This window comes from Mauremys mutica, chromosome 11 (assembly GCF_020497125.1).
Source record: "Mauremys mutica isolate MM-2020 ecotype Southern chromosome 11, ASM2049712v1, whole genome shotgun sequence".
Classification (NCBI taxonomy): Eukaryota; Metazoa; Chordata; order Testudines; family Geoemydidae; genus Mauremys; species Mauremys mutica.
In genome coordinates this window covers 26,440,013-26,452,551 of record NC_059082.1, presented here as the reverse complement: position 1 = coordinate 26,452,551, position 12,539 = coordinate 26,440,013, and the positions used below count along the sequence as shown (strand labels likewise).

Here is a 12,539-nt window from a genome sequence, read left to right as displayed (position 1 = left end):
ACAGTGTAAAAGAGAATGGATAGTTGGCCTCCACAAGCCCCTCATTCAATCCTTCTGAAGGTCTGCATTCCCACTGGCTTCACCTCATAGAATCAAGGAACCATGAGGCAGCCATTTTTGCAAGTGTGCCTTTCACAGGTATTTACATGGAAAGGGGGACATTTGTCCCTAACGGGGAGTTTAATTCAGATTAGAGAGGAGAAGAATCCATGCAGAACTTGCTATAGCACTTGAATCAATCAAAATATGAACTAGTCATTTCATGATGGCTCAGGTGTTAGGTTTGTGACTGTTTTCTTGATCAGTTTGTACTCTCCAGCTCCTCTCTATTTCTGACTCAGACTTTTGGGCACTTTGAGAATTGTTTTTAAATGTCACATGTGTGCAAAGTCCATCTTCCCTTCATGGGTGTAGTTTGGGGGAAGCCAGGGGGTTTTGCCCCTCCCCAAACTGCAAGCCTTGGGCAGGCATGGAATTTGCCTCCCCCATGCATGGCCCCTTTGGCCTGACTGGAGCTGCCCCCACCCCAAATATAAAGTCAAACTATGGCTATGCTTCCCTTTCGTCTTCCCATCCCATGAATAATGTTTTCCCTGATACTATCACTATTCCCTTCCCCCATCCCCTTTCCTTCATGGCTCATCTCATGCACAAAACAGTGATCCTTCACCTCTTTCATCCCGCACACCACTTTGCAAGACAAACATACTTCTGTGGATCACCTCCTCTCCTAATCCCCCAATGCATGGTTCTCAATGGTTCATTAGGAAAAGTTCTCCAGACCATTGGTGGTTTATGAACTACGCTTTGAGAACCAATGCACTGAAGGAAAAAAAAATCATACTGAGCACAAGGTCCGGATTTGGAACATTTTGCTATGGTCCCTTTAGGTTTCAGCAGCGCTGTTGGCTTCTCTGCTTGCACTGGTTTATACTCTTTAACAGCTTGGTTGATGGAAGGATTTTTAACAAGGTTGGTTGTTTTTATTAGGTACTTTTTAATGAACCAGACCCCGATTGTGTCCCTTCTCAATTACTGCAATCTTCTCCTCTCTGACCCCATTGACACCCTATTTCTCCCCCACTGCCTCGGTCAAACATTAGCCGCCAAATGGGACCTTCCTCACCAACTGAGCTAACCATGTCACCGCCTATTTGTATTCCCTCAGAGGCTCCCACTACTTTGAGTTTACAGGTCTCCTCCTCGCTTTCACAGTTCTTTGTGACTCTGCTCTTGCCACCTACCTCATGGGTTTGGTTTCCTGTCATATTTCCCTCACCCTCTCTGCCCGACCATTGGTGCCAGTCCAGGGTGAAATCCTCCACAGTTCTCCAGTAGCATCAACATTTCCCTCCAAAATATCATTGAGCTGCAGTGCATGAGGCTTTATGTAGACTCAGTGTTAATGATCCATAATTACATGAACAAACTGATCTCTGGCAAAGTGTACTTCTGCAGCTCACTGAGTCTTATTACTTTGCATTTGCTGCTCTCAGATAAGTCTGTGCAAGCATAGGATAACCTTCTATACTCAGCAAGTCACAGGATCTCACTTTAAAAAAGAGAGAAAAGAGCTATTTTTTAATTTCTAATGGACATTTTAACAAGTTGTAGCAAACGCTACAACATTGTCTTGTCTCATTCTGTCATTGGTTGATTGGATTGAAAAAATTATGCATCTGTCTTTAAACGGCAATGACTTACTGGCTGGGTATGAGTGTGTGTTGCTGTCTCTGGCATCTGGGATAATGAGTTAACTCAGGGGTCGGCAACTTTTCAGAAGTGGTGTGCCGAGTCTTCATGTATTCACTCTAATTTAAGGTTCCGCGTGCCAGCAATACATTTTAATGTTTTTAGAAGGTCTCTTTCTATAAGTCTATAATATATAACTAAACTATTGTTGTATGTAAAGTAAATAAGGTTTTTAAAATGTTTAAGAAGCTTCATTTAAAATTAAATTAAAATGCAGAGCCCCCCAGACCAGTGGCCAGGACCCGGGCAGTGTGAGTGCTGCTGAAAATCAGCTCGTGTGCCGCCTTCGGCACTTGTGCCATAGGTTGCCTACCCCTGAGTTAACTCATGGCTGTGTCATGAATGGACTTCTTAAAATTCTTCAGTAAACAATTGTATTTAAGGCAGACTTTTGCTTTGCTCTCCTTCCAACCCCCACTTGATTGCCAGGTCCTCTATATCTTTTTGGCGATGATAGAAAACTTGAGGAAAAATCTTTTCTCTTGTGCAATTAATTCTATATAATTACCTTTTCATAGTATGTATGGGACATTTGTGAAGAGTAGAGATAGGTAACTAACACTTCTGTATTTATGCCAGCAGCAACTGTGCAGGCAAACTTTATTTTACAGGCTAAAGTCTGTTGATGTCTTCTAGCTATATCCCTCAGCTGTTACTAACCATATCCCAGGGGAATGCATCGCCTTTCAGTTTCTCATTGACTCTTACAGCCGTGGCCATTTATAAGTGGGGAATCAAATTGCATATGAAATTAGTAGTTCAGCATTCCCTTTTATTTTAAATTTTAATATAGTTTTAATAAACACTATTTGTAGACCTTGAAACATTTATCTGACACTCACTAGCCTGAGGACTTAAGCTTGGTAGCTGGGGTGAAAAATACCTGACCCACCACTTCGCCAGCAGTTTTAAAAGAATTAAATAGTAGTGCGCTTTGACTGACAATGTGGCAATTACCTTAAATTTTAAAATGTGGCTTACTACAACTCTAATTTTTGTTGTAACTTCCATTCCTATCTGGTTTCACTCTCCCCCCCTCCACCCCTTTTCTTTCCTACAAGAGGTCATGGTGTATCTCCTCCTGACTTGTTTTCACTTTGCTTCCTTTATTTTGCCTCTACTTGCACTCCCTTATATTTTTCTCTTTCTATTTGGGGGGTCTCAGTGGTTTGAGCATTGGTCTAATAAACCCAGGGTTGTGAGTTCAATCCTTGAGGGGGCCATTTGGGGATTTAGTTGGGGATTGGTCCTGCTTTGAGCAGGGGGTTGGACTAGATGATCTCCTGAGGTCCCTTCCAACCCTAATAATCTATGATTCTAAGCCACTGGGAGCTTTGCCATTGACTTTAGTTGGGCCAGGATTTCACTCCAGTTGCCCTGTTTGTTTCATATAACCATCTCCATATTTTCTATGCCACCCTCTGTTTGATTTCCTCACCATCTCACTACCTTCTCCACATTTACATCCCTTTTAAAAATACAGTTCTCCCAGGAGGCCCACAAGGAGTGATTATGTTAAACTTACATACAATCAAATGATCTTTTAAAAAGCTAAGTTATCCCAAGCTCTGGATTTCCCAGTGTGTCCCTGTACTTGCCTTTAGACTGCTAGTTCTTTAGGGCAGGAGATATCTTCATTTTTGATCACTTTACAGGTCTCTGTAGGTTGTCAACACTAGATAATGCAATATTAATGGTGGACAGAAGTGAGAACTGAAGACTGCCCCAAAAGCACCTTTAACATTTTTTTCACCATATGGAATGAGGTCATGTATTAACTGAGCCATTATCACACAATTCTCTTCTCTTTCCCTATAGTAAAATGAACTGCTGCAGCCACTGTTTACAACAACATACATTCTTGTGAGGGGGCAGCAATTTACACATATCTCAAATGCGGAGCTGTAGTTCTTCCTTTTCCTAAGATCTTTTGATTCTTTAAAGACAGGTTCTCTAAATAGTGAGGAGGAAAGGGCTCAGAAAGGCAGAAAAGCTGTTATTGTAGCTGCCAACCAAATTCTGGAGCCACCAAAAATGCCTGTGTTATTGAATGCACTAATTAACTTCATATTTACAACCACAACATACTGTATGTTCAAAAATGGAGGGGGTTGAGGCCAGGTTGAGAATCAGGCCCTCTATTTTACATTTACTAAACCAGTAATAGTATTATCATCATAAGATACTAACACAACTAATCCAATGTCTATGTGTATATAAAGCATGAGTTCTTGTAAGGACATACAGGACTAATAATATTATCTAATGAATCAAGGAAAATGTATAGTACTGTAGTTGGTAAGTATGTAGTCAATAGAAGGATGAAAACAGTACAATATAGATTAGAAATGTATTGACAAGGGGAAGCTTTTAATATAAATTTGCACGTTGCTACATATTACCCAGCAGTTTTCTCAGCAAATGTTTAATGTATATCAATAACTTCTGTTCAAAAACAAATGTGTTGCCTCCAAATCTGAACTGGTTTGCAACTCCATCCAGTTTTTACATGCTCTCAAGATGATAGGAATCACAGATAGCATGCTAAACATTTGAAGCACTGGCCAACAAGAAATGTATTTTAGGTGGCTGGTTTCCATGCTGTTCAAGCTAAACCCCATTAAAAAGCAGACAGAGTAACTCAGATTAAAGATATGATTCAGTTCTATGTTCATGCAGTTATGTGCATAAGTCAAATAAATATTCAATAAATGGGTTTGGATGCCTATGTAAACACAAGGTCCATAAACAACTTCAATAAAACCCAACAAAGCGTTCTGCATTTTGCTTGGCAGAGTGTTTTCTTTATGCAGTTAGATTAACAAACCATGATCTCATCATTAGTCAACAAGATACTAGAGAGACCATCAAAGCAAGCTACAGGAGAGTCAAGATTGATTCATGCCAAACAAATGTTTGTAGCTAACAGCTGTATTACCATTGATTCTAATTTACTCAGCAGGATTCTCCTTTCATTTCCTAAGTGAGATGAATGTCATGTTGCATGATATAGACAGCATGTCTACCTACTGCATGAGTAATGAGTTGTGTCAGCTCTCTTGTATCATAAAATCTTTCCTTGTTTTTGGATCTTCTTGAAGGATTATGTCCTGGTTTTTCTTCCACTAACAATAAAATTCTTAGAGGCTGTGTGTTCCACTGAAATGTCCAATACAGGAGGCTTTGGGAAGGATATATTAAAACTCATTCATAATTTAGCTTAAGCCCTCTTGATAATTTTTGTCACTCATTCTGCTGGGCAACTTGTGCTTCCTGGATGACTAGGATACCCGAAATAAAACCATTCTTTTTTCTTTCTTTATTGCATTTGGTAGAGAGCTAGGAAGTTGTCCTTCTTCCAGATGTGAAATAAGCATACATACCAAAAGCTGCTCTTGTCCACTTCAGGACTATGAAGTTCACTAATCTTTGCTGGTCTGGGGTCAGTCCCCAAGGTCACTTTAGAAGCAAAGTACCTCATGTGGTCAAACAGTGATATACTGAGTGATCTGGAGACAAACTGGAATCAAAGTTCACACAAAATAAGCAACATCTCAGCTTTAAAGGTTTTGTCCAAAAATCCCACTGAATTCTTTTACCTCAGAAGTTTAAAGGGCTAAACTGACCCTGCTGTGTGAATCCAAGGATTATAGGTAGTGCTTACTTGATTCTTAGACCACTAAACAGCCTCAAAACATCGGGAGGTTCAGGTCATAGAAGCACCTGAGCATTCAAATGCCCTATTCAGGACTGGAGTGGAAACCTCACAGGACTAGGGCTTTGTTTTGGTTTCTGTGATGGGGGGGGAAGAGGTCTTGAGATTTCCAGGGCTTTAGTAAGATTAGAAATTACAGCTTTTTTTGTATGATTTTGGAATTTCCACTTCTGTCTGGAATCAGAAAGCACAGAGGCAGATGAAAATAAAATTTAATGGATGCAATAGCTTACCCAAAACCCAACCCTCTAAAAGAATCTGGGTAAAGTTTTGGCTCTCATCCCAAACTGGTTTGCACACTCCTATTTAATATGTGACTAGATGAATCTCTTCTGATAAAAAAGATTGATCATTCAAAAACAAAAAACAAAGCAAACTATTGAATGCTTCTGTCAATTATTTAATTCATACCAAGAAAACAACAATCAGTTTAATAATTTAACACTTTTAGGGACTGCGATTCAAGTAGCTGTTTTGAACAGAGGTGTCCTGTACAGCTGGGTGTCCCATTCACCCACCCACCCACCACCTCCCCTCACCCCACATAACAGATTGTTTTCTTTGAGATGAGCCAAATTACATCTACTCACACTCTCCATGCAGTTTACAGGGTTATGGTACCTCACAACTTATCCAGGGATACTCCTGATATCTATCTTGCAGCCTATTCAAAACAAGGATGGGGAGTTGAGGTTTTCTGTGCCAACATTCCTGCTGATTAATCAGCTCAGCTCCATTATCTGTGGGGGAGTCCTCGTTTCCAAAGTTCCCTCGCTGCGCTGCATTGCCTGTTGGAAGTTCACAGATATAGCTAAGAGACACCACAGGGAACATGAACTAAAAGACTACAGGGACTGGAACGCTATCACTTATCCCTTGGTAACTCTCGCTGTGGATGAAGAGAGAAATGAAAAAGGCTCCTTTTCTCAATAACTAATCACAGCCCCAGTACCCTCCTTAAGGCTCCCCTCATGCCATGAGTGCACAGAGCACCGTACGGGCTGAACAAAATGCCAGTGCTTACTAGCAGCGTGCCCCATAGTAGGCGGCTTTGTGCCCTACCCCCCATAAGCGTGAATTTATTCCCAGTGTTAAGGCTGAAGTGAGACTCTCTGTTAAGCTTATACTTGGAACGTTGACAACCTCTGTATATTAAAGACGGCACATTTCCAAATTAGGACCATGGTCTCCAGCCCCTTTGGACCTATAACGTTTGGTAACCAGGGCCGGATTTCCAATTAGGCACAATAGGCATGTGCCTAGAGGCACCGGCATTCTCAGGGTTCCTTAAAATTAAAAGAGGGTTAAAAGTTTCATTTTTTACTGAAAACATTGGAGTGCTGAAGATGCTGTTCCTAGGGGCGTGTAAAGTGTAAATCCAGCCCTCTTGGCAACTACTTGTTTTGCCAGGTGTTTTAATCTTTTTTGTTAACTAGTCACAAATATTGTGAGATTAAAATGGAAACGGGGTGTGTGTGTGGGTGTGGGTGTGTGTGGGTGCGGCATGTTCTGTTTTTTGTTTGTATTGTGATTTTGGGGTGAAACTAATTAATTATTGGTCTTTCAAAGAGGGAGGCTGAAGACATAAGGCTGCAGAGTGCCATTGGCTAGCACCGACTATAATGGCCAGGCTCTGGCTGATTTTCAAATGTACATTTCATAACTGTTTGGGAGATGTTGGTATTTCTACATGACGTGTTAAACATATTCAGTGTGGCCTGGCTGTCAGTCACACACAGTGCTAAAATCAGCTCCAATTAAGGGGATATGTAAAGAATTTCATGATAATGTCAGCACTCCATTTCATCATTATAGAGGTAAAGGAAAGATACTGAAGTTAATTTATTTTTTAAAAAATCCACAGTCAAACTTGATAGTGGTATTGCCAGATACCCAGTTAATCATTGAGTTACAGGGAATGGTTGACAATTCCCTAATTATCCTGTGGGCTTTTTCCTTTGTTTTTTCTGGTGGGGGCCCTGGGTTCTATTTCATTTGCTTTATGATTACTCCAGTGCTGGCTTAACTTTCTCCAGCAGACTGTAGGTCAGCTTCTCTCCCATTAACCCCTTAATGCTGGCAGTCACAATCACCTGGCCCTGTGTATAGAAGTTTAACATTGAGAAATATCAACAGCTAGGTCCTGCAGCACAGTCAAAGCGTAGATGAAAGTTCAGCTGCTGATGGGATTTTTGCACAAGGAAAGACTGATTTCTAATGGCTGGAGAGAAGGATTGGGAATCAAAATGCATGTGTACATGTGTGTCAGCCAGCTACTGACTTGCGGTGTGACCTTGGGCATGTAATTTAGACCCAGATTCTCATAGGCTTTTAGGCGTCTAACTCCTTAGTTGCCTAAATACCTTTGAGGAGCTGAGCCTTAGGCCCTAATTCAACAAAGCACTTAAGAACAAGCTTAAGTCCATCCCTTTTCAGCAGAGCACTGAACCCTGTACTCATGTTTTACTATATCAGGGCCTTAATCTCCCCGTGACTGTTTCCCAAACCTACAAAATGGGCATAATAATACAGTTTGAACAATGGAAACCACGAAGAAATCTGGTTAAACTAGTTATTGGGGATTTCCCCAGCCCAGGGGAATCTCCAGGGAACATAGAGCAGGTGTTACCAGCTCCATGCTACGCAACCCTTCTGACATTGGCATAGGTGGCATGTCATAGGTATGGCTAGCAGAAGGTGGGGGTGGCCAGACTGGTGCTGCACTTTATTGATCCTCACCTGCAGAATCATCTCTTAGGGCTGCTCCAAACTACACCAGGGGCTGCATTTCCCTCCAATGGCCCCTAGGATTGAGAAGGAGCAAAGGGATCTCAAAACCACCTTTGATTCCCACCCTTACTACCTGTTCTAGCTGTGGTGCAGCTTAGTATCTGGCCTGATATATGTGCGCTGTATTTTGCCTGTGCAATCATTCTGTAACTACTGTATGCTGTTAATCCTATATATAATGCAGCTAATTTTAAAATGATGTGATATTCCCTGGTTTATAATTTCACTCTTCAAATTAGTTTAATTCTTTGGGGACTAAAAATTGAATGTTTGAGAGGATGTGTATATATATATACACACACACACACACATTCCTCAGAACTTATTTGGCTAACAATCTGGAAAATGTCAGTGTTCAGAGTAGATTGCAATAAATTACAATACAATTAAAGTGATCGTATTACTAATTGCTGTACCGTATAAAAGAAGCATGATGGTGCTTATTACTAAATAAGAACTTAATGCATTCTGCACTAGTACAAGTGACTTTTTTTCTGTATCAACAGAAAGCGGTCAGCCTAAACCTCTTGTTAATGGTATAGAAAACCCTTTGCACTTACTCTATATATAATTTAAAAAACTGGCTTGTGTAAGAAGTCATTCCAGTTACACAGATTTCAGCTTAATTCTCCTATTGATCCTGGCAATAAAAAGACAGAAGAAAACGATCACTAAGCCAGGCTTTCCAAAATGCATGCTGCCATGCCCAGTCTCGTGCAAGAAGGTTTGTTTTCTTAAGAGAAGCCAGCAGACGAACACAAAAACAGTCTTTTAAGTCACTCCTTAGCCTTAGGCTTCAGGGCTGCCCCCAACCCCGCCTCCTACCCTGAGGGGTCTCTGGTGCTCCTGGGAGTTTCCCAGTTTCAGTCAGCTCTGCTCCCTTCCTGGAGCAGCAGCCTCAAGCCACCTGGCCCCTTGCCCTAGGGACCCAGCACCCAAGTTAGCTCTACTCCACATAACTTCTTTGCCCCTGCCCACCGCTGCCACCATCCAAACTGCCCTTCATGGGCCCAGCTGTAGCCCAGCCCTCTTTAATTGGCTGGATTGGACTCTGGTCCAGAGGCACTAGGCTTAGTCTATCCCTAGGGCCTAGCTACCCTGTGAGTGACAAGAACCCAAACCCACTTCAGCACAGCTATTGAAGGGGCGTGCCTATTGACAGGTTTGTCCCATGTCTTGGCCACCCTCCAGTTCTGGGAAAGGCCTGGGAAGTTGTCTCTTTCTTACGTGAATCTGTGGATTTGAAGAACCTGCTGGATTATTTAATAGCTGTGTCCCACTGATAACCAGAGCTTGCTAGTGCAGTTAACTGTATGACGGCATGGTGTGTAAAATGTTTCTCCATTTCCTTTCAGGTTGGGAAGCTGATTCAAGAAGCAGCTGGAAGGAGTAATTTGAAGAGAGTAACTCTGGAGCTGGGAGGGAAGAGCCCCAACATCATTTTTGCAGATGCTGATTGTAAGTCAGCACTTACACATTCTCCTTAAATCTGACAGTGATAATACAATCCGTGCAGTATTCCTTTTGCTATGCGATTTGATTGTATATTTTACACTCCTCATGAACTTCTTAATTTGCAATGTGCTGCAGAATTGTGCATTGACAAAACATAACTGCCTTTGTCAGAGCCTCAGAGGGTAGCTGGAGGTTTGGTAGCTAGGTAAGGTGTGTGCAGCTGGGAGTTAGAACATAAGAATGGCCATGCTGGGTCAGACCAAATGTCCATCCAGCCCAGTATCCTGTCTTCTGACAGTGGCCAATGCCAAGTGCCCCAGAGGGAATGAACAGAACGGCAATCATCAAGTGATCCAGCCCCTCTGGCCCACTCTGGCGCACACATACCAGGCCAGATATTTAGGAGTTTTGGCACCTTAGAAGTTCCGAGCAGCATTTTAGGATTGTATGATCAGGGGCGGCTCTAGCTTTTTTGCCACCCCAAGCACGGCAGGCAGGCTGCCTTCGGCAGCTTGCCTGCGGGAGGTCCCCGGTCCCATGGCTTCGGCGTACCCGCCACTGAATTGCCGCTGAATCTGCGGGACTGGCGGACCTCCCGCAGGCAAGCTGCCAAAGGCTGCTTGACTGCCGCTCTCGCAGGGACCGGCAGGGCACCCCACCCCGCGGCTTGCCGCCCCAGGCACACGCTTGCTGCACTGGTGCCTGGAGCCGCTGCTGTGTGGGATAAGCACATTAGCTGGAAGTTTCTGCTAAAATGATCAGCAATTAAGTAGTTAAAGTGTTGACATTTAAATTGTTCAGGAGGAGGTTTTGAAGTTAACACCTTATTATAATGAATGGGTCAGTTCACACCTTGCTTTGAGCTATTGTTTCAGGCTGTTGTTCAGACACACTGCAGTCATTGCACTTTTGGAAAGCTTTCTTTGGCTTTGTCTACATTGACAAAAATACACACACCCTGAAAGACCAAAGTTCTGTCAATGAAAAGCACCGGTGTGAACAGCGCTTTATCTGCAGGAGCGCTCCCCTGCCGACAAAGCTACCGCCACTCCTTGGGAGTGGAGAGCTCTCTCCTGCTGACAAACAGCAGCTACACTGCACGGCTTTTAGAAGCACAGCTATAGCAGCACAGCTGTGTCGCTAAAAGGTGTGTAGTGTAGACAAAGCCTTTGCAACCATAGGGGCTAGAAATCTAGAGTTTTTAACTAAACAAGAGAAAGCAGTGCCACATGCCGATCAACAGAAGGATACAACCCTATGTCCACTTTCAAAGCTTTCAGATACGCTCTGCAAGATTAGGATAAAGTTGAAGAACTCTCAACTACAGAGAGCTAGTTGGTATGTGGAAAAGTTACCAGCTCTACTGATGCATAGTACTTATACAACTACAGTTATCCTGGTATAAATCCTGTGTGGACACACTTATTCAGGTAGAAGAATGGCTTTTATCACGTTAATCACCGTCCCAAGTGACAAACTACAGTGACATAAGGGCATCCACACAGAGGGTTTACCATGTAACTATAACTGGTTTAATTCACACCTTAGATCGGGGCCAGCAACCTTTCAGAAATGGTGTGCCGAGTCTTCATTTATTCACGCTAATTTAACGTTTCGCGTGCCAGTAATACATTTTAAGTCTATACTATATAACTAAACTATTGTTGTATGTAAAGTAAATAAGGTTTTTTAACATGTTTAAGAAGCTTCATTTAAAATTAAATTAAAATGCAGAGCCCCCCTGAATGGTGGCCAGGACCCGGGCAGTGTGAGTGCCACTGAAAATCAGTTTGCATGCCGCCTTTGGCATGCGTGCCATAGGTTGCCTACCCCCAGGGGCGGCTCCAGGCATCAGCACGCCAAGCGCGTGCCTGGGGCGGCAAGCCACTGGGGGCACTCTGCCGAAGGCAGCCTGCCTGCCATGCTTGGGGCGGCAAAATGCCTAGAGCTGCCCCTGTCTATCCCTGCCTGAGATTATACCCCAAAAAAAGTTCCAATGCAGACAACGCCTCAAGTCTTGCTATGCACAGACTTTCACTGATTTAACTCAACCAGTGCAAACCCATTTACGGACACCCTTATTTTGGTTTGAGAGGTTTAATTTGAATTATTTAATGCTATTCCTATAAAGCTATTTCTAAAAAAAAGCTAAATTGAAATAAGTGATTCAAACTGAAATTGTCCACATGCTTTTTACAACCAGTTTAACTAATGTGGCTGAAATCACATCTTAAATTGAAGTAGGTGCCACTAGGCATGTAGACAAAACTTGACAGAATTCTCCTGGATTGGGACAAATTGTTCTGCCAAAAGCTTTGTGATTTTAGGTAACCTGAAACAAGCAGCCAAAATATTAATTAATCCATCTCTACAATTAACACCCTTCAACAGTTGTCCAGTTCTTGCTCAAAGCTACAATTTTCACAGACAATTGACAGGCGACAACTTGTTCTCCTTCCAAGCACTTATTACAGATCCCGTATGCCATAAATGTTTCAAACGCTTCTTTCCCTTCTTTCCCCTATATTCTGCTTGTCCTACAGAGAAATTTATATATAAAGTACAGTTATGTTCACGGTGTATCATACAAAACAGAGGAGCAATAGCAGGTTTTGGTCTCCTTGGAAATATACTACTAGCACCCAACCTGAGATTCTAAGACACTAGTTAAACATTGAAGAGATTTTGCTGGCTGTCACAAAGGAACTGTTTAATCTGTTTACAGAACAACGTGTGTGAAAGTTTGCTGATAGCGTGGCAAAGCCATAGAAACTATACTGTTCTTTGAAAAGCCACAAGAGGATGGTTACAGCCCTTCAGAGCGCAA

At 42.4% G+C, this 12,539-nt stretch overlaps 1 protein-coding gene across 5 annotated transcripts in view; it reads left to right on the top strand.

Annotated features, from left to right (window-relative positions):
- Positions 1-12,539, top strand: part of ALDH1A2 (aldehyde dehydrogenase 1 family member A2) — a 113,438-nt gene that overhangs the window by 89,679 nt on the left and 11,220 nt on the right. For all 5 annotated transcript variants that reach the window (XM_044979126.1, XM_044979124.1, XM_044979122.1 and 2 more), the window contains exon 8: positions 9,613-9,715. In XM_044979126.1, the coding sequence (XP_044835061.1) occupies positions 9,613-9,715 (103 nt within the window). The remainder of the gene's footprint in view (positions 1-9,612; positions 9,716-12,539) is intronic.